Below are 20,314 nucleotides of genomic sequence, written 5' to 3'. Positions count from 1 at the left end.
AAAGAGGGGGAAAGTTGAGGTGGTATAGGGAGGAGGGCAATTTCCCTATTTTTATTCCCAAGTAGGTGATGTATGATGGGGCCACCTGGAAAAGTGAATGATGTGTCCAAGGGGGTGAGGGATGAGTACCAATGGGCAGGATTTCGCTCTTGGCATAGTTAATGCGGAGCCCTGAACATAACCTGAAGGTGTCAAAGATACTTCTAATATGTGAGATGTCAACAGCAGGATTTGAAGTGAAAATGAGGATGTCGTCTGCGAAGAGAGATGTCCGGAGCTCAAAAGAACCTACAGAGATGCCGCTCAAGGGAGCGACCTGGGATAGATATCTGGAGAGGGGTTCTAGGGCGATATTGAACAGTAGAGGGGACAGAGGGCAGCCTTGCCTAGTGCCCTTGTGGAGGTGAAACTCCTCGGAGAGGAGTCCCGCTGCCACCACCCTGGCTGAGGGGGTCGAATACATGGAATTTATGAGATGGCAAAAGGGACCCGAAAAAACCCATTTTGGTAAGGGACAGTGAGAGCCAATCAAAGCTGACATTATCAAAGGCTTTTTCAGCATCCAGGGTAATGATGGCATAGTCTCCCTTTGGATCTCGCTTAGCTTGTTCAAGGGCCAGGAGCACCTTCCGTAAATTCAAAGTGGGCGGACCTTTAACAAAACCGGATTGGGCAGGGTGTATAAGGTCAGGGAGGATGTCAGCCAACCTAGTGGCCACGATTTTTGACAGGATTTTAACATCCAGGTTGAGCAATGAAATGGGCCTGTAGGAACCTGGTTCCAAGGGGTCCTTTCCTTTCTTGGCCAGAAGTTTAATGATGGCTTGGTTGCCCGTGGGCAGATACGGGCCCCCCGACCAGATACCTGAAAAGACGGAATGTAGTACAGGAGCAGTGATATTAAGGAGGGTTTTATAGAACTCACCGTTAAAACCGTCAGGGCCAGGGGCTTTGGAAGGGCAAAGGTTTTTGATGGCACGTTCTATTTCGGCTAAAGTGATAGGGGAGTTCAAGGTTTCAAGCTGGGCGGGAGAAATGAGGGGCAAATGAACTTTGTCAAGGAAAGACCGGGCAGTAGGCACATCGATCGGGTCAGGGCCATAGAGAGCAGAGTAGAATTCCAACATGGTCTTGTTAATGGCAGGGGGAGTAGAGTGGATGGACCCCGATTTATCCCGAAGGGAAGTAATGTGAGTCGGGCGGGTGGGGCCCTTGCATAGTCTGGAGAGGAGCTTTCCGGACTTGTTCCCAAATTTGTGCAGGGTGGCGTCAAAATGTGCCTTTTTAGTGAGCTCAAGGGTAGAGGCCCAGGCGTCAAAAGAGGATTTGGCGGCGGCCCATTCATCTCTGTCCGCAGAGGAGGTAGAGGTGTTAAGGGAGATTTGGGCTTTGTGCAATCGAGTACTAGCTGATTTAAATTTGACCATGGAATGGCGTTTAAAGCTAGAGGCGTAGGAAATGATACGTCCCCTCAGGAATGCTTTCCCAGCATCCCAAAGGAGGTTGGGGTCGCCCAGATGGGGGGAGTTGGCCAAGGAGAATTCCTCCCAGGAGCGCTCCATATAGGCCTTGAAGTCAGTATTGTCATGCAGGAATGAGGGGAAACGCCATATGTTGGGATGAGGCGGGAGATCTAGACGATCCAAAGTGAGAGCTATGGGGGCGTGATCTGAGATAGCTATGTCCCCCACCTCCGAGTCAGAGATCAGGGGAAGGAGATTATCGGAGCCTAAAAAGTAATCTATCCTGGTCAGGACTTTGTGGGGGTTGGAGTAAAAAGTATATTCCCTATCTATTGGATGGGATAGACGCCAGATGTCTGTGAGGTGTAGTGACTCTATAGTAGAGGCCAAAGGGGTGAGCGTGACTTGAGAGAGAATAGCGGAAGGGGACTTCGGGGAGGATCTGTCGACTACTGGATCCATGAGGTCGTTAAAGTCCCCACCAATTAAATGAGGAACGTGTGAGACATCAAGGAGCCAGGTGGATAACTGACAATAAAAGGCTTTAGAGGGACTGTTGGGGGCATATACATTGGAGATCTGGAGTTCCTTTGACCCTATTTTTACTCGGGTCGAAAGGAACCGCCCTTGGTCATCTGCGTAAGTGGATAGGACGGAACAGGGAAGGTTCCTGTGAATTAAAAGGAGGACAACCGCTTTGCGTCCAACCGACTCTGAGCCCAATACCGAACCCACCCACAGTTTCTGCATACGATGAAAATCAGAAGATGGGAGGTGGGTTTCTTGTAGCAAGGCTATGTCAGTCTTCAATCTTTTAAGATGACGAAGGATCTTCATCCTCTTGTGAGGAGAACGGAGACCCTTCACATTCCAGGAAACTACCCTAAGAGATTACCATGAGGAGGGGAATAAATAGAGCGGCCGTGTAAGCAAAGTATCAGCAAGAGGAGAGCATAAAATTTATTTAGAGTCGGGACTGGTGTAGTGCAAAGGCAACCATCCCACAGGCAAAGCGCACCTGGGGGGCGGAAGGATAGGAAGGATGACAGGGGGAGGAAGGACATAGAGGTCGGGGTAGGAAGGGGTATTAAACAATATACAACATCTATTAGTGCAAACTTCACTTTTTTCCGCATGAGAACACTGTGCGAGATGGCTCCCCACACGGGACCCTGTGCAGAAAAAAAGGTGTCAGTATAGCCCGAGTACCCCAGAGCCACTGGGGGCATATAGGAGCTATGGGGACCGGGTCCACCTGACAGGGGATGACTGGAATAAAGTGCACAGTGGACTCCTAAGGAAAAAGACAAGGCACACGTCCAACATAGATCATAACAACATAACAACAGCTGTATGGCATAACTTAAGAAGACGGATACCTGTGAAACCAAAAGGGATTAAACAACCAGTATAAATGAAACAGAGTAAAAATTACAATGCGGTAGGATGGCTAAGGGGCCAAGTAGTGTGGATTAGGGATGACGACTGAGTGGGCTGCCAAAAGTGGTTAGCTATTAACCCCAGGGTGGGGCCTTGCCCGGGGCTGGATAGACCCCTTGAGACCAGCAGGGAGCCGGATGCTAAAAGTCAGATCTCGGCTGCAACAGGAGGGCAGCAAAGTCAGGTCAAGAATAAGATAAGGATAAGTCAGGCGCTCTGGAAGAAGCCAAAAAGAAAAACGAAAAAGAAATGAGGGGGGGGGAGCACCTGGGAAAAACAGTAACCAAGTCATACGACCTGAGGTAGAGAGGTAGAAATCCAATGAACGAGCCAATGGAGATCAGCGCAGGGTGTTGCGGTTCCGATGATCAGGAGCTGAAGACCGGAAACGTTTAGGAGAATCCTTGCGCGGGCTACGTTGATCCAGGGAGCGGAGATTGGTTCCAGATTTGGAAGGCGTGTGGGGGTGCAGGTCCGGTCTCAACGTGTTGAGGTAGGAATCCGCTTCCGATGGGTCCTGAAAAGAGAGTTGGTCACCTTTAGGCGACTTTATCCATAAGGTAGCCGGGAAGGCCAGAGTAAACTTTATTTGCTGCTTGAATAGTTCAGAACAAATCGGCTGGAAGGCCTTCCTCCTCTTGGAGACATCAAGAGAGTAGTCGGCAAAAAGGAGTATTCTAACCCCATCAATGTAGAGTTCGGGGGACTGTCTAAATTTCTGGAGAATGAGCGACTTGTCAGCATAGTTGAGGTATTTTGCAATGATGGGACGAGGGGACTTTCGTTCAGCATTGGTTCAAGCCATCAGGCCCATGGCTTCCGGGATGCGTTTGGAGCAAAACTCCAGTAGGGCAGTTGCAGGGAGCGACTCAGGGACGCCAACAAAGCGCAGATTGCTCCTTCTGGACCTATTTTCCAGGTCTTCTAATTTTTGGAGGATGAACTGGTTGGTTTTATCTTGGGATCGTTCTGTGGCCTGAGCTTGGTAGAGTTCATCTTCTACCTCTGAGACACGATGTTCCAGTTCGTTAAGTCTGGTGGTGTGTTCAGTAAGTTGTGTTTTCAACTGTTGCATCCCAGCGTTGACCGCCTTCTCCACAGAGGCTGCTATCATGGGGGTGAGGAGAGCAGCCACGGCCTGTGCAATGCGATGCGTGTGGCCTTCATCCCCGGGAGGACCGTGGGGTAGAGTGACCACTGGTGGGGTCTGGTGTTGAGCCAGAGAAGGATTCTGTCCCTGGGGAGGAGCGGGGAGTGAAGAGGGAAGAGCCTGTGCAGCAGCGCCACTAACCTCCATGTCAGACACCTGAGCGTTCGATCCAGCATTGGTGTAGGCCGAAGCCGGGGGCTCGATTTGCTTTGATTTGACTATTTTTAAACCTTATGCCACTAGCATTAGTACATAGATAGGAAAGTTTATCATATTTACTTGTTTTAAACGTTTTAAAATATTTTTTTCAGTTACTTCCTGGTTTCTGACCTAGGCAAATGATGTCATACATCTTAGGAGTCTTCAGAAGGGGAGTGGGGATTTTCTCAGCTAAGCACACCCTCCTGGCTACATGTCTGATCTAAGGGCAGATGGATTCCAGGAAGTAAATGCTACATGAATCATCTGCCCTTACTCACGATGGTCATGACCAGAAATGCTAGGGGGTGTTTTTCAAAGGGATTTCTCGGAAAAATAAAACATGGTGACATGGATGAATGGGGGAATTTGCTTTGAATAGGAGGAACGAATAAAGTGTAGGACTGGCATGACATGGTGGAAGGGGAACCAGACAGTGTAGGGTTATCATGCCTTAGAGATAGTTTTCTACTTATGTGATTGGTGAGCAGATGGGGTGACAGGAAGGAGCGTAGGAGAAAATACTGGAGGAAGGAGTGGTACCATTGCAGTAGATGTTGGGAAGACAGCAGTGGAACGTCCGTCTGCACATCTCCTGTGTTTTGGGGCCTGCAAGAAAAAGAAAAATTGGAGAATGGAGCAGCTTTTGCCTCAGCTGATGACTGCAGCCATGGTGCATGGGAAGGATCTATTGCAGGACAGGATTTCTGAGATGCTGTGTGGGGATGGCCAGGTACAACAACACACAGAGCCTGCTCCCAGAGCACATGCTCGAAAGTTAGGCCTCCAGTGTGCCTCAGCCCAGAGACTGACACTCTGGCCCAAGGAGCCCAAATTTGGACCCTTCAGGACCCCCTTCCAGGGTGATCCTGGTAGGAATCTCCATCATCAGCGGGGCCCGCAGGAGAGAGACGCTCACCAGCCATCCACTCAACTCTCTTCCAGTGTCGGGAGGACAAAGGATCAGTTGGCTGGCACACATGGCGAGGTCCCTGCTGTGGTGCCGGCTTAGCGTAGGAGGAGCACAGCTATGGGCGCCGGCCTTTCCCCAGGTCCGGCCGGTGGCCTATAATCTGGTGTGGACGACCAGTGGGCACATCTTCCCAGAGGGAGCAGCAGCGGTGGCCTCGGTACTGCTCTGCCAGGACCTTCGGCTGATGTCAGGAGTGGTGGAGCGTAGGAGCGGCATCTGAGAATGGCGACCAGGAAGTGACAGGTCGGCTTGGGAGAGCTGCACAACTCTGTGAGAGAAGATCTGGCAGGCAGCCACCAACTCTGACTGTACCAGATACAAGCTCGGGGGAGAAGAACAGCTGGCAGGGTTCCCCTGTGCAGTCTATGGAGGACAGATCTGAGGGAGAGGTCACTGGCTTTGAGGATGGCGAGCTCCAGGTGCCGGCGGGGGCTGGAGGGGCTCCTCCCCAGCGCAGCCTGGTAAGTGCTCTAATCTGTCCTCTGTTTTATATTCTTCCTTTAACTCTGTGGGGTCTGTGGTAGTAGATAGGGGGTGGAGGGTCCTGGAGATATAGGTGGTGTTAGCGAGGTTTTATCTGGTTTAAAAGAACTGCTTCAGCATTTGGATTCCGGGATGCCACAGACCCTCGGCCAGTTTCAGTGTGGGTTTTGCAGCGTAGTACGCAGGAGGAGACGCATGAGCCTTTGGCAGCTGCAGGTACGCAGATGGAAGGTGGACACACACGCTGCGGAAATGGCTCGGCCGGCAGGGGACAAGGAAGTGTGCAAAGTGTGACTGGCGGATTTGGCTAGAGGGAGGGTATACGTTTGCTTTGAGCGACCTCAGGTTATTGGTAAAAAAGAGGCCGGACAATTGTTCGGCATTTTTTTTGTTATTTAGATGCTATTGGAGGATTTATGGTGGCCTGGCCTGTTTACGTTATGACCAACAATTTCATACGCAATACAGCCAACAAGAAAATTGGTTACTGTTGGCAGTTCAATGAGGGCTCTGAGAGATTCGGACCTTCCTTTCTATTCAAACACGAGTGTTTCAGATGTGGGAGTACTTACTCCCTGTCTCGCTGCATCAGGACCGTAAGGTGACGCGTCAGTGACGCCACTGGAAAAAGGGAGGACACAGATGTTGGTACTAAGGATGCAGCCGTTCTTAAATAGGTATCCGGATAGGACGGCTGCTCGGATCCTATAACTGGGTTTTTGTGAGGGTCTTTATATACAGTGGTGTGAAAAAGTGTTTGCCCCCTTCCTCATTTCCTGTTCCTTTGCATGTTTGTCACACTTAAGTGTTTCGGAACATCAAACCAATTTAAACAATAGTCAAGGACAACACAAGTAAACACAAAATGCAATTTGTAAATGAAGGTGTTTATTATTAAAGGTGAAAAAAAATCCAAACCATCATGGCCCTGTGTGAAGAAGTGATTGCCCCCTAAACCTAATAACTGGTTGGGCCACCCTTAGCAGCAACAACTGCAACCAAGCGTTTGCGATAACGTGCAATGAGGCTTTTACAGCGTCCTGGAGGAATTTTGGCCCACTCATCTTTGCAGAATTGTCCTAATTCAGTTACATTAGAGGGTTTTCGAGCATGAACGGCCTTTTTAAGGTCATACCACAACATCTCAATAGGATTCAGGTCAGGACTTTGGCTAGGCCACTCCAAAGTCTTCATTTTGTTTTTCTTCAGCCATTCGGTGGTGGACTTGCTGGTGTGTTTAGGATCATTGTCCTGCTGCAGAACCCAAGTGCGTTTCAGCTTGAGTACACGAACAGATGGTCGGACATTCTCCTTCAGGATCTCTTGGTAGACAGTAGAATTCATAGTTCCTTTTACCACGGCAAGTCTTCCAGGTCCTGAAGCAGCAAAACAGCCCCAGACCATCACACTACCACCACCATATTTTACTGTTGGTATAATGTTCTTTTTATGAAATGCAGTGTTCCTTCTACGCCAGATATACTTGGACACACACCTTCCAAAGAGTTCCACTTTTGTCTCATCGGTCCACAGAATGTTGTCCCAAAAGTCTTGGGGATCATCAAGATGTGTTGTGGAGAAATTGAGACGAGCTTTGATGTTCTTTTTGCTCAGCAGTGGTTTTCTCCTTGGAACTCTGCCATGCAGGCCATTTTTGCCCAGTCTTTTCCTGATGGTGGAGGCATGAACGCTGACCTTAACTGAGGCAAAAGAGGCCTGCAGTTCCTTGGACGTTGTTGTGGGGTCTTTTGTGACCTCTTGGATGAGTCGTCACTGCGCTCTTGGGGTAATTTTGGGCGGCCGGCCACTCCTGGGAAGGTTCACCACTGTTCCATGTCTTCGCCATTTGTGGATAATGGCTCTCGCTGTGGTTCGCTGGATTCCCAAAGCTTTGGAAATGGCTTTATAACCCTTTCCAGACTGATAGATCTCAATTACTTTCTTTCTCAATTGTTCCTGAATTTCTTTGGGTCTCGGCATGATGTGTAGCTTTTAAGGATCTTCTGGTGGAACTTACTGTGTCAAGCAGCTCCTATTTAAGTGATGCCTTGATTGTGAACAGGTGTGGCAATAATCAGGCCTGGGTGTGGCTAGAGAAATTGAACTCAGGTGTGGACAACCACAGTTATAGTATGTTTTAACAAGGGGGGCAATCACTTTTTCACACAGGGCCATGATGGTTTGGATTTTTTTTCACCTTTAATAATAAACACCTTCATTTACAAATTGCATTTTGTGCTTACTTGTGTTGTCCTTGACTATTGTTTAAATTGGTTTGATGTTCCGAAACACTTAAGTGTGACAAACATGCAAAGGAACAGGAAATGAGGAAGGGGGCAAACACTTTTTCACACCACTGTACCATGCACGCGCGGGGGAGCGGTCCCGTCTGTTCCCGATAATTTACACCCTGAGGTGATTACGGACAAGTTACGGAAGGGCGCATTAGCGGCCCTTTTCCGTCTCCACCTTTGGCGGGCCTGGAGAGTTCCTCTGGACTACCCCCAGTCCGAAAAAAGGAACAAGGTAAGTTTCAACTAATTCACCTCCTCTAGTACCCCAAGGGAGGCCCAATTAACAATGGTATTGACCCACAGGATTGTATGGTCACTACACTTCATTCAACACCACTCTCTCTTGGGTGTGTAAATATGGTCGGGGTTCACTGATGGCCAAATCAGATATAGAGGCCCCTTTAGGCTTCTGCCAGTGAATCCTGAGAGCTTCCATTTGTTGGGTTGCAAGTGGCTGGGTTCGTTCTTTGTGGATCGCTGCATGCCGATGGGTTGTTCCATTTCGTGCTCCTTGTTTGAGAAATGTAGTTCTTTTCTCAAATGAGTTGTTCGGGATTCGTCAGGCTTGAACTCCATCATCCACTACTTGGATGATTTTCTGTGCATTGGGCCTCCAGATTCCAGGATTTGCGCTGTACTGCTGGGGTCATTATAGCACGTGGTGCAGCGTTTCGGAGTTCCCTTTGCTCCAGACAAGACTAAAGGACCCTCCATAGAGTTGATTTTTCTGGGTATTACTATTGACTCCGTGGCCATGGCATGTCGTTTGCCCCTGGAAAAATTGACAGCATTGAAGTTGGAGGTGGTTAATGCTTGGCAACAGCGGAAAATTCAGCTTCGGGACTTACAATCACTTTTGGATAAGTTGAACTTTGCCTGTAGGATCATTCCGATGGGCAGGATTTTTTGTTGTCACTTAGCAGTTGCAAGGGCAGTGGTTGTTTGTCCAAGGCATTATGTCCGTTTTGAGGGGGGAGCATAGGTCTGATCTGTTGGTTTGGGAATGTTTCTTAGAACATTACAATGGGCAGTCATTGTGGATAGCGGGGCCATTAGCAACGCAGATATGGACCTTTTTACAGATGTGGCGGGTTCAGCCAGTTACGGAGCCTATTTCCAGGGGCAATGGAGTGCTGAGCCATGCCCTGATAAATGGCGGTCGGCCGACTTGCTTAAAAACTTAGTGCTGTTGGAACTATTTCCTATAGTTCTGGTGGTCGAGATTTTGGGTTCCGCTTTTTTGAACAAGAAGGTCAGGCTTCACTGCGATAACATGGGGGTGGTCATGGTGATCAACAGTTTGTCTGCATCTTCGCCCCCCAGTTATCAGGCTCTTATGATACCTGGTCCTGCTTTGCTTACACTTCAATGCTTTTGTTTATGCTGTCCATATCCCAGGTACATCCAACAAACTAAAGAATTCTTTATCTCGCTTTCAGTGGGACAAGTTTTGTGGGTTGGCACCAGAAGCGGAGCAACATGGGGTTCCTTGTCCTCGGTGAATGTGGGAGATTGAGCTGGAATGGCCACGGGTCTGATTCGCAATTTGTTTGCTGCTACAACATGGGCGGTGTATTCAAAGGTATGGACGGAATGGTTAGCCCTGCTGGAGGAAGTAAGTGTGGGGAGCGTTGACTGGGATCTGGATTTTGTGGTCTTATACTATGTCTGTCGCAACATTTCAGAGAATACTTCAGCATCATCGATTAGCCACAAGTTAACGGGTCTCACGTTTTTGTTTAAATTGGGGGGCCTAGTTGATTTTACAAAGTCTTTTGCGGTACGTCAATCGTTTAAGGGTTATCGTAAGGGCCAGCATGCTAGCGACACGTGCAGGCCAGTCTCTTTTCTGTGTCACGCTCGGTTCTGGGATGGTTGCCTGGTCTCTATTTGCCTACATACAAGGTTCTTTTGTTCCAGCCTTTTTGGTTGCCTTTTTTTTTGGGAGAACTGCGAATCAGCGAATTGGTGAGTCCTTCAAAGTTGGTGCCCGGGGGCTTGCTGGCAGAAGACACAGCTTGCAGGGATGATTCAGTTCACCTTGTTATCCGACAGTCTAAGATGGACCAAAGAGGTAGGGGTATGAGGCTTGTATTATTTTGTGGAAATTGCCCTGGTATATCATAGAGTGACACATATGTGAGAGTCTGAGAAGGCTGCACACCCCAATTAAAGTCTTTGAAAAAAGAAAAGTGGAAAGTTCCCCACGGGGCTTTTTAGCAGCAAATAGGAGTGAAATATTTTGTAAAAATCACTGATTTTTTCTTCTTTAAAAAAAAAAAATCACAGATTTTTTATTTCAAAAAATGGTTAGACACAAAATATATATAAAATTAATTAATTCAAATAGGAGCTCTGGTATATACAAGGTGAGACAAATTAGATTAGAAAAGGTTATACATCAAGGGTGATACATTGTTGAACTTGGAATTGCACTATCCAATGTATGGAAATGCCCCCGAAACTGGGGCATTTCCATACATCGGTTAGTGCAATTCCAAGTGTAACAAGCGGTTAACTCCAACCAGTGTCATGTGTTTACTGGGATTGAGTAGGTTGAAGATATAGGGGGCTAAGTATCAGCAGCAAAGGTACCTCTGAGCTACCCTAGTCAAGTGGTTTCAGTTGGTGGTGCTCAGATGCAGTGTACTGCTGCTTTAAAAAAAAAAAAAAATGTATATATTAATATAAGTGACTTCTATATGCATTGTTGGGTGTTCACTAGTATTGCCAGTTAAAGTGATTGTAAAAGTTCCCTTTTTTAATTTTTTTAATAACAAACATGTTATACTTACCTGCACTGTGCAAGGGTTTTGCACAGAGCAGCCCCAACCCTCTTCTTCTGGGGTACCCCGGTGGCTCTCCTCCTCTTCATCGGGTGCCCCCCACAGAGAGCCGCTTTCCCTGGGGGCACATGTGAGGGCACACGCATGAGTCCAGCTGCTGCCTCCATTGACACAGACAGCTGGACTCGGCCTCACCCCTACTCTCGTGTCACAGGATTTGATTAACAGCAATGGGAGCCAAAAGCTCCTGCTGCTATCAATCTATCCAATGAGGATGGAGACAGCAGCTGGAGCTGCTGGTCTCATGCTCATCACTGGAATGGATGGGATCAGGTAAGAAAAAGGAGAAGAACCTTGAGATTTTATAACCCCTTTCAGGAAAATTATAGATGTGTTAATAGGATATGTTGAACAACAGGATTCTATTATTGTTTCTTATTTTATGGGTTTATAAAGTAAAAACAGTTGCTTTTAAAATCAAGTGGCTAGAAAAGTGTGTGTATTAAGATACCATTAAAGCCTCCCTAATTTTTATGTAAAATACAGTATATACTGAATCCTACTGTATATAACAAACTAACTACTGGACTGTAGAGCAGGTATTTTCATACACCTGAATTATTTCCAGCTGACCCCATTTACCTCAAAACCCAGGAAAGTATATTTAGAGTAAATTGAGAACAGAGTTGTAACGCTCACCTCCCCCCTCTTTTTTTTTCACCAAGTCTTGTTGACCACTTAATGATATAAGTATGGCATCCTCATTGGGCATTCTGGGGTTGCACGGGTAGGGGATCATAAGGGAGCTTATAGAAGCAGTCTAGCACCCAGTTAATCAACCCTCCACAAGTCTACGTTTCTGCTTATTCTTTTTTTTTTTTTTTTTTTTTTTTTAAATTGTATTTTTATTGAAAATATAAAGATAACAATAACAAAGTGTTGGCATAAATGCACAGGTAAACAGTAAGTCCATCAAATAAAACAAATCAGAAACAGCGAGGGGGGGGGGGAGGAGAGGGGAGGGAGGAGAGGGGAGGGAAGAAAGAGGAGGGGGGGGGGTAGGATATTTCAGCACATTCTGTATATCCTCACATTAATTAACAATTATTTGTGGTACAAAACAGCAATCGTCACAATCAAATAGGCATAGGACAGTGAGCAGGAAATGTGGAAACTTCATTCCTTTAGAAGGGCATAGAACAGTGTGAACGTGCAATTTGAGCCTTAAACTTAGCGTAGGAGGTCCAAACTCAGAAAACTATATTAAGTAGCAGTATATAGTTTAGAGCGATACCACAGATCCCAAATCATTGAGAACTTAGGCATAGTGTCATGGACTATGGCTGTAAGCTTTTCCATACGGCCGATATGTTCTAGGTTCTGCAAGACCTGGGGGAGAGTGGGCGGGGAACGTGATAGCCACCGTGTAGGGATAGCTCTCTTAGCTGCTAACAAAATAAAGGTGGCAAGCTTCTGAGCATGTCTAGAGAGTCCAGGAATCGGCAACCCTAGTAAGAAATACAGAGGGTCTAATGGGAGGGAAATCTCCAACAAGTCTTGGACGAAGGATTGTATTGTAATCCAAAATGGACGGATCAATGGGCATGCCCAGAAGATATGGAAATGGGAACCTATATCTCCCCGACATCTCCAGCACATCGCAGGAGTCTTGGGATCATATTTATTTAAAATTTCAGGCGTTCTATACCAAAAGAGCAGAATCTTGTAAGCCGTTTCCTTCTGTTCCACACAGCGGGATGTCTTAGAGACGGCCTCCCAGATTCTCTGCCATTGTGGGAGTAGGATGGGATGTTCTAACACTTGCGACCACTTACGCATATATGAATGAGAAGATTCCGTAAGGGGCACCGATTCATGGAGTATTCTATAAATGTCAGTGATTAAATGGGCCTGGTATGGGCCCTGAGCACATAAAAATTCAAATGGAGTTGGCTTATCAAGACAGAGAGTGGGGGATTTAGAAGCAAAGTAGTGTCTGATTTGCAGATAGGAGTGGAAGAGTTGTTTGGGAATTTGGTGCTGTTTCTGCAAGTCCGCGAATGATAGAAGCCTCCTGGTGAGCGGATGCACTATATTGCGGAGTTGAAACAAACCAGCTTCAGACCAAGGAATCACTCTATCATATGCTAGGCTGTCTGGGATATCTGGATTAAACAGTATGTTTAGCAAAGGAGGGCATTGGGAAGCCAGAGGAAACAACTTTAGGCATTTCCTCCAGATTTCCAAGGAGAACAGCATCGGGGCTAGACAGATGCTACGAAGTGGACCCATGGAGGTTTTAAGGTCTGCCCAAAGCATGGCACAGATGTGTGCAGGCCTGGTGATGCTCATCTCAATTTCAGCCCATACTGTGGGGGCTTTCCGGGATGACCAGGTAATAACTGGTTTAAGGTGTGTAGCATAGTAATATTTGATCAGATCTGGGGCTCCCAGACCTCCACGCCATTTAGGAGCCAACATCACCGAACCTGCAACCCTATGCGCTCGATAATGCCAAATGAAGTTAAGAAAAGCTCTTTGGACAGCCTTAAGTTGGGACATAGGGATTGGGATTGGAAGAGTATCAAAAAGGTAGAGGAGTCTAGGCATCACTGAAATTTTTAGGACATTGATACGACCCAAAAGTGAGAGGGGAAGCGAATCCCATTGCTTCAAAAGCCTAGCAATGTCACGAAAAAGTGGGGGGTAGTTAGCCGAGTATAAGGTCGAATAGGAGGGAGTAATGTTAATCCCCAGGTACTTAATGGAGTCTGTGCACCAGTGAAAGGAATAGTTGTCTTGCAGTATTGTGAGAGCAGAAGAGTGAATGTGTAAAGGTAAAGCTTCAGTTTTACTGGTGTTAATCTTGTACCCTGATATGGAGCTAAAATCTTTCAGCAAGGACAACAAGTTCGGAAGTGAGATATGGGGATTGGTCAATGTCAGGAGGATGTCGTCTGCAAATAGGGACATTTTATATTCCCTGTGGCGTAGGCATATCCCTCTAATGTCTGGGTGAACGCGGATGGCCTCCGCCAGGGGTTCGAGGCAGAGGATAAAAAGAAGAGGCGACAGGGGGCAACCCTGTCTCGTGCCATTGCTCAAAGGGAATGAAGACGATAGGTAGGATGCCAATTTGACCTGGGAAGAGGGGCAGGAGTAGAGGGCTTCAAGAGCTGAAACAAAAGGGCCTGTGAAACCATATCTTGCAAGAGTGGCAAACATATACGGCCAGCTAAGCCTGTCGAAGGCCTTCTGAGCATCTAGACTAAGAATAAGGGCTGGACGGGAGGTTTTGTTCAATAAATCAATCAGGTCTATTGTGCGTCTGGTATTATCACCTGCGTGACGAGTGCGTACAAAGCCAACTTGATCTCTATGGATGAGTGTAGGGATTATATGGGTCAGCCTATTAGCCAGGATCTTTGTAAAAATTTTATAGTCTGAGTTTAATAGCGCTATAGGCCTATAATTGTCAGGTAGGGAGGGATCTTTACCAGGTTTTGGTATGACCGAAACATGAGCGTGTAGGAATTGGGCGTGTGGAGTGGAACCTTTAAGTAGGGAAGTATAGAGCGAGATCATGTGGGGACTCAGGACAGGTAGGAAAGTTTTGTAATAGGAATAGGGTAACCCGTCGGGGCCCGGGGCTTTTTGGCTGGGGAGTTGTGTAATTACTGCTTCAAGTTCGTCGGGTGAAATGGCCGAATTCAGGGTTGCAAGATGGTCGGGGAGGAGTTTAGGCAATTTCAAGTGTTCAAAAAAGAGATCAAATCTCCCTTGTGAAAAGTCATAATTTGGGTCTTTCTGTAGACAGTTATATAAATTATGGTAGAAGTCTCCGAAGATCCGTGACATAGTCAGGGGGCAATAAGTAGGTGTACCATCAGGTTGTCGTAAAAAGTCGGGAGAGGGTTGAAAAGGACGTGGTTTCAACCTATTTACCAGCAGCTTATGAGGTTTGTTTGAGAATTCATAAAACTTCTGTTTGGACCACAAAAGAGATTTGTCTATTTTGCTCATTGCTAGGGATTTGAGCCGATTACGCAGGGAAATGACTTTTCGGAGTCTGTCCACCGTGGGGGAGGCCAACAGCAGTCTCTCTGCTAAGCGCAAATCGGTCATAATGGCAAAGCGCTGGGATGCCGCGTCCTTTTTAAGACGGGATCCCAGCGCTATGCACCGACCGCGAAAAACAGCCTTGTGGGCCTCCCACAGGGTGGAGGGACCCGTGACCGAGCCCGTGTTAAGTTGGAAGTATTCTGTGAGTCCATCTGTCAAAAGACTTTTCGTTTCTGGAGAGTGAAGAAATGTCTCATTCAGTCTCCAGTGACAGGTCTTAGGAAACGAAGATGAAAGGTGGACGTCTAAGTGGACTGAAGAGTGGTCGGACCACGTCATAGGGTTGATTTCAGAGGAGACTGCTGATGTTAACAAGGGCGAGGAGATAAAGAAGTGATCTAGCCTTGAATAAAGCTTGTGAGGATGAGAAAAAAAAGTGTACTGTTTGTGAGTAGGGTGTTTTATCCTCCAGATGTCTAGCAAGCCTCTAGACCTGATCAGCTTGCGAAATGATTTAGACAATTGAGTGGCTCGGGGTGGGGAAGCAGAGGGGAAGAGAGTGTGTCTATCCTTGTCTGACGACATTGTCATATTAAAATCACCTCCTAAAATCATAAACGGTTGAGCAAAGCGGTCTAGAACGTCAAAGACTGAGGACAAAAAGGTAAGCTGACCCGAGTTGGGAGCATAGATATTAACTAAGGTGAGAGATTTAGCAAATAGGGAACATTTCAGAATAATAAATCTTCCATGAGGGTCTAAATGGGACGAAGTGACCCGTAACGGGCAATGCCGACCAATCAATATAGCTACCCCTGCCTTACCCGACGGATCAGACGCTAGAAAGGAGGTCGGGAGTTTCTGCTTATTCTTATGCCCTGTACACACGGTCGGATTTTCTGATGGAAAATGTTCAATGGGAGCTAGTTGTCGGAAATTCCGACCATGTGTAGGCTCCATCAGACATTTTCCATCAGAATTTTCCGACACACAAATTTGAGATCTGGCTCTCAAATTTTCTGACAACAAAATCCGTTCTCGTAAATGTTGATTGTGTGTATAGAATTTCGACGTACAAAGTTCCACACATGCTCAGAATTAAGCAGACGAGCCGCACTGGCTATTGAACTTCATTTTTCTAGGCTTGTCGTACGTGTTGTACGTCACCGCATTCTTGCTGTTCTGACTTTCCGACAAGATTTGTGTGACCGTGTGCATGCAAGACAAGTTTGAGCCAACATCCATCGGGAAAAAAACATGGATTTTGTTGTTGGAAAATCCTATAATTTTGGATGGGGCTTAATGCACGGTTTTTCTGACGGAATTCTGCTCAAGCTTGGCTTGCATACACACGGTCACACAAAAGATCTCTGAACTTTTGACCGCCAAGAACGCGGTGACGCGCAACACTACGACGAGCCAAGAAAATGAAGTTCAATGCTTCCGAGCGTGTGTCGAATTGTTTCCTAGCATGCGTAGGAATTTTGCGCGTCAGAATTTGTACAGACAATCGGATTTCCATTCAGAACTTTTTGCGACCGAAAAATAGAGAACCTGCTCTCAATCTTTTGCTGGTGGGAATTCCACCAGCAAAAGTCCGATTGAGCATACACACGGTCGCATTTTCTGACCAAGATCTCTCATCTGACTTTTGCTTGCAGAATTTCCAATCATGTGTATGGGGCATTAGAGTTTTCACCTTCATTGTGGTATAACTATGTGAGTCATAGCCTGTAAAAGGTAACACTTTAGGTTGTACTTTTTGGACATTTTGAGAGATTTCTTCCTGGATTAAAGGAAGAGTGAATTGTTTAAGATTATCCAGCATAATTATTCTTACCTTCACCAGAGACTGTGGCATTTCAGTGGTACTAATCTGCAGAATATTCCCCAGAAGTGGCAGAGGGGTCGGTCCTGGTGGCAAGTCTTTCTTCTTTACATTCATCCACCATTTAATGAGGTAAATTAGGAGAGTAACCGCAGAAGCGATGAGAAGTGTTGTGGAGATAGTCACCACCATCCTGACAATAATCTCTCTGTACTGTCTACAATCCACGAACTGCTGTTTTCTTTTGTGAGGAAAAGCTTGGCAGCGTTCTAACTATGATTTAAAGACTAGTGGGGTGTGTTGGAGTTTGACTCAGTTACAGGCATATTGCAACACAATTGTAAAGCTATGCTAATCATTACTAATGTTGTTAATTTTTAAAAACAATGCCAATTTGATATTTATGAAATAAACTTTCCATGTTGTATTATCCAGGAGTAAACCTGCATAAAAAAGATGGTATTTTAACCACTTCCCGACCAGCGCACGACGATGTACGTCGACAGAATGGCACGGGCAGGCATATTGGCGTACATGTACGTCCAATATTCGTTGCCGCCGTGCCATCGGGAGCGCGCCGCCGGCGGCGCGCTCCCGCGCTGGTCGGGACCCCCGTGAGTCCGGTCGCGGGACCCGCGGACTCGATCGCCGCGGGCATCCCCGCGATCGTCTCACGGAGCGGCCGAATGGAGGAAATGCTGTATAAACAACATTTTCCCATTCTGCCTAGCAACTAGTGACGATGATCTCTGCTCCATGTGATTGGAGCAGAGATCAGTGTACACTAAATGAAAGCCCAACCCCCCCACAGTTAGTAACACACCCCTAGGAACACTTAACCCCTACACTGCCACCCACTGGTTAACCCTTTCACTGCCAGTGTCATTTACACAGGAATCACTGCATTTATATAGCAGTGATTACTGTATAAATGACAATGGTCCCAAAAATGTGTCAAAAATGTCCGATGGGTCCCCGACAATGTCGCAGTCACAATAAAAATCGCAGATCGCCGCCATTACTAGTAAAAAAAAAATAATAAAAAATTATTAATAAAAATGCTATAAAACTATCCCTATTTTGTAAACGCTATAACTTTTGCGCAAACCAATCAATAATCGCTTATTGCGATTTTTTTTACCAAAAATATGTAGAAGAATACGTATCGGCCTAAATTGAGGGAAAAAAATGTTTTTTTATATATTTTTGGGGGATATTTATTATAACAAAAAGTAAAAAATAATGCGTTTTTTTCAAAATTGTCGCTCTATTTTTGTTTATAGCGCAAAAAATTAAAACCGTAGGGGTGATCAAATACCACCAAAAGAAAGCTCTATTTGTGGGAAAAAAAGGACGTCAATTTTGTTTGGGAGCCACGTCGCACGACCGCGCAATTGTCAGTTAAAGCGACGCAGTGCCGAATCGCAAAAAGTGGTCTGGTCTTTGACCAGCAAATTGGTCCGGTCTGAAAGTGGTTAAGCAAATATTTTGTCTCTATCATAACTATTGTGTACCTGAAACCCAGAATTACAGTTCACCGAAAGCCTTCTCAAGTTCATTGACTAAACCCACATAATATTACTCAGAAAAGCCCTGGCTCCTTCCCCTTGGCCAGTGCCATTGATAGCAAGCTGATTGCTCTGCGGGCAATTTTGCATGTTCGCTCCCAACCCCTGCTCTATGCATCCATGGCTTCATAGAGACAACCCCTGCTCTTTCATTGGTTTCTATACAGAAATGAGCCTGATTTTGCCCTTTTTAGCTTTAGTAAATAAACCCCATTGTGTACTTAAAAGTGGGGAATGCCTGTGTGTGTGTGTGTGTGTGTGTGTATATATATATATATATATATATATATATATATATATATATATACATACATACATACATATATATATATATATATATATATATATATATATATACACATATATATATATATATATATATATATATATATATATATATATATATATATATATATATATATATATATATATATATATATATATATATATATATATATATATATATACATACATATACAGTATATATATATATATATATATATATATATATATATATACATACATATATATATATACAGTGGTGTGAAAAAGTGTTTGCCCCCTTCCTCATTTCCTGTTCCTTTGCATGTTTGTCACACTTAAGTGTTTCGGAACATCAAACCAATTTAAACAATAGTCAAGGACAACACAAGTAAACACAAAATGCAATTTGTAAATTAAGGTGTTTATTATTAAAGGTGAAAAAAAATCCAAACCATCATGGCCCTGTGTGAAAAAGTGATTGCCCCCCTTGTTAAAACATACTATAACTGTGGTTGTCCACACCTGAGTTCAATTTCTCTAGCCACACCCAGGCCTGATTATTGCCACACCTGTTCACAATCAAGGCATCACTTAAATAGGAGCTGCTTGACACAGTAAGGTCCACCAGAAGATCCTTAAAAGCTACACATCATGCCGAGACCCAAAGAAATTCAGGAACAATTGAGAAAGAAAGTAATTGAGATCTATCAGTCTGGAAAGGGGTATAAAGCCATTTCCAAAGCTTTGGGAATCCAGCGAACGACAGTGAGAGCCATTATCCACAAATGGCGAAGACATGGAACAGTGGTGAACCTTCCCAGGAGTGGCCGGCCGCCCAAAATTACCCCAAGAGCGCAGCGACGACTCATCCAAGAGGTCACAAAAGACCCCACAACAACGTCCAAGGAACTGCAGGCCTCACTTGCCTCAGTTAAGGTCAGTGTTCATGCCTCCACCATCAGGAAAAGACTGGGCAAAAATGGCCTGCATGGCAGAGTTCCAAGGAGAAAACCACCGCTGAGCAAAAAGAACATCAAAGCTCGTCTCAATTTCTCCACAACACATCTTGATGATCCGCAAGACTTTTGGGACAACATTCTGTGGACCGATGAGACAAAAGTGGAACTCTTTGGAAGGTGTGTGTCCAAGTATATCTGGCGTAGAAGGAACACTGCATTTCATAAAAAGAACATTATACCAACAGTAAAATATGGTGGTGGTAGTGTGATGGTCTGGGGCTGTTTTGCTGCTTCAGGACCTGGAAGACTTGCCGTGATAAAAGGAACTATGAATTCTGCTGTCTACCAAGAGATCCTGAAGGAGAATGTCCGACCATCTGTTCGTGTACTCAAGCTGAAACGAACTTGGGTTCTGCAGCAGGACAATGATCCTAAACACACCAGCAAGTCCACCACCGAATGGCTGAAGAAAAACAAAATGAAGACTTTGGAGTGGCCTAGCCAAAGTCCTGACCTGAATCCTATTGAGATGTTGTGGTATGACCTTAAAAAGGCCGTTCATGCTCGAAAACCCTCTAATGTAACTGAATTAGGACAATTCTGCAAAGATGAGTGGGCCAAAATTCCTCCAGGACGCTGTAAAAGCCTCATTGCACGTTATTGCAAACGCTTGGTTGCAGTTGTTGCTGCTAAGGGTGGCCCAGCCAGTTATTAGGTTTAGGGGGCAATCACTTTTTCACACAGGGCCATGATGGTTTGGATTTTTTTTCACCTTTAATAATAAACACCTTCATTTACAAATTGCATTTTGTGTTTACTTGTGTTGTCCTTGACTATTGTTTAAAT

At 45.6% G+C, this 20,314-nt stretch overlaps 1 protein-coding gene across 1 annotated transcript in view; it reads right to left on the bottom strand.

Annotated features, from left to right (window-relative positions):
- The window catches only part of LOC143982596 (cytochrome P450 2H2-like), a 107,976-nt gene extending 91,013 nt beyond the window's left edge, over positions 1 to 16,963 (bottom strand). Inside the window, exon 1 of the mRNA XM_077481468.1 lies at positions 16,690 to 16,963. Coding sequence (XP_077337594.1) covers positions 16,690 to 16,869 — 180 coding nt within the window. The 5' untranslated portion in view covers positions 16,870 to 16,963. The remainder of the gene's footprint in view (positions 1 to 16,689) is intronic.
- Between the last annotated feature and the right edge of the window lie 3,351 nt (positions 16,964 to 20,314).

This window comes from Lithobates pipiens, unplaced genomic scaffold (assembly GCF_037356315.1).
Source record: "Lithobates pipiens isolate NorthernLeopardFrog02 unplaced genomic scaffold, aLitPip1_a1.2 Scaffold_1, whole genome shotgun sequence".
NCBI classification, from domain to species: Eukaryota; Metazoa; Chordata; class Amphibia; order Anura; family Ranidae; genus Lithobates; species Lithobates pipiens.
Note: the sequence above shows the minus strand (reverse complement) of the source record. Positions and strands in the feature narration are given on the sequence as shown.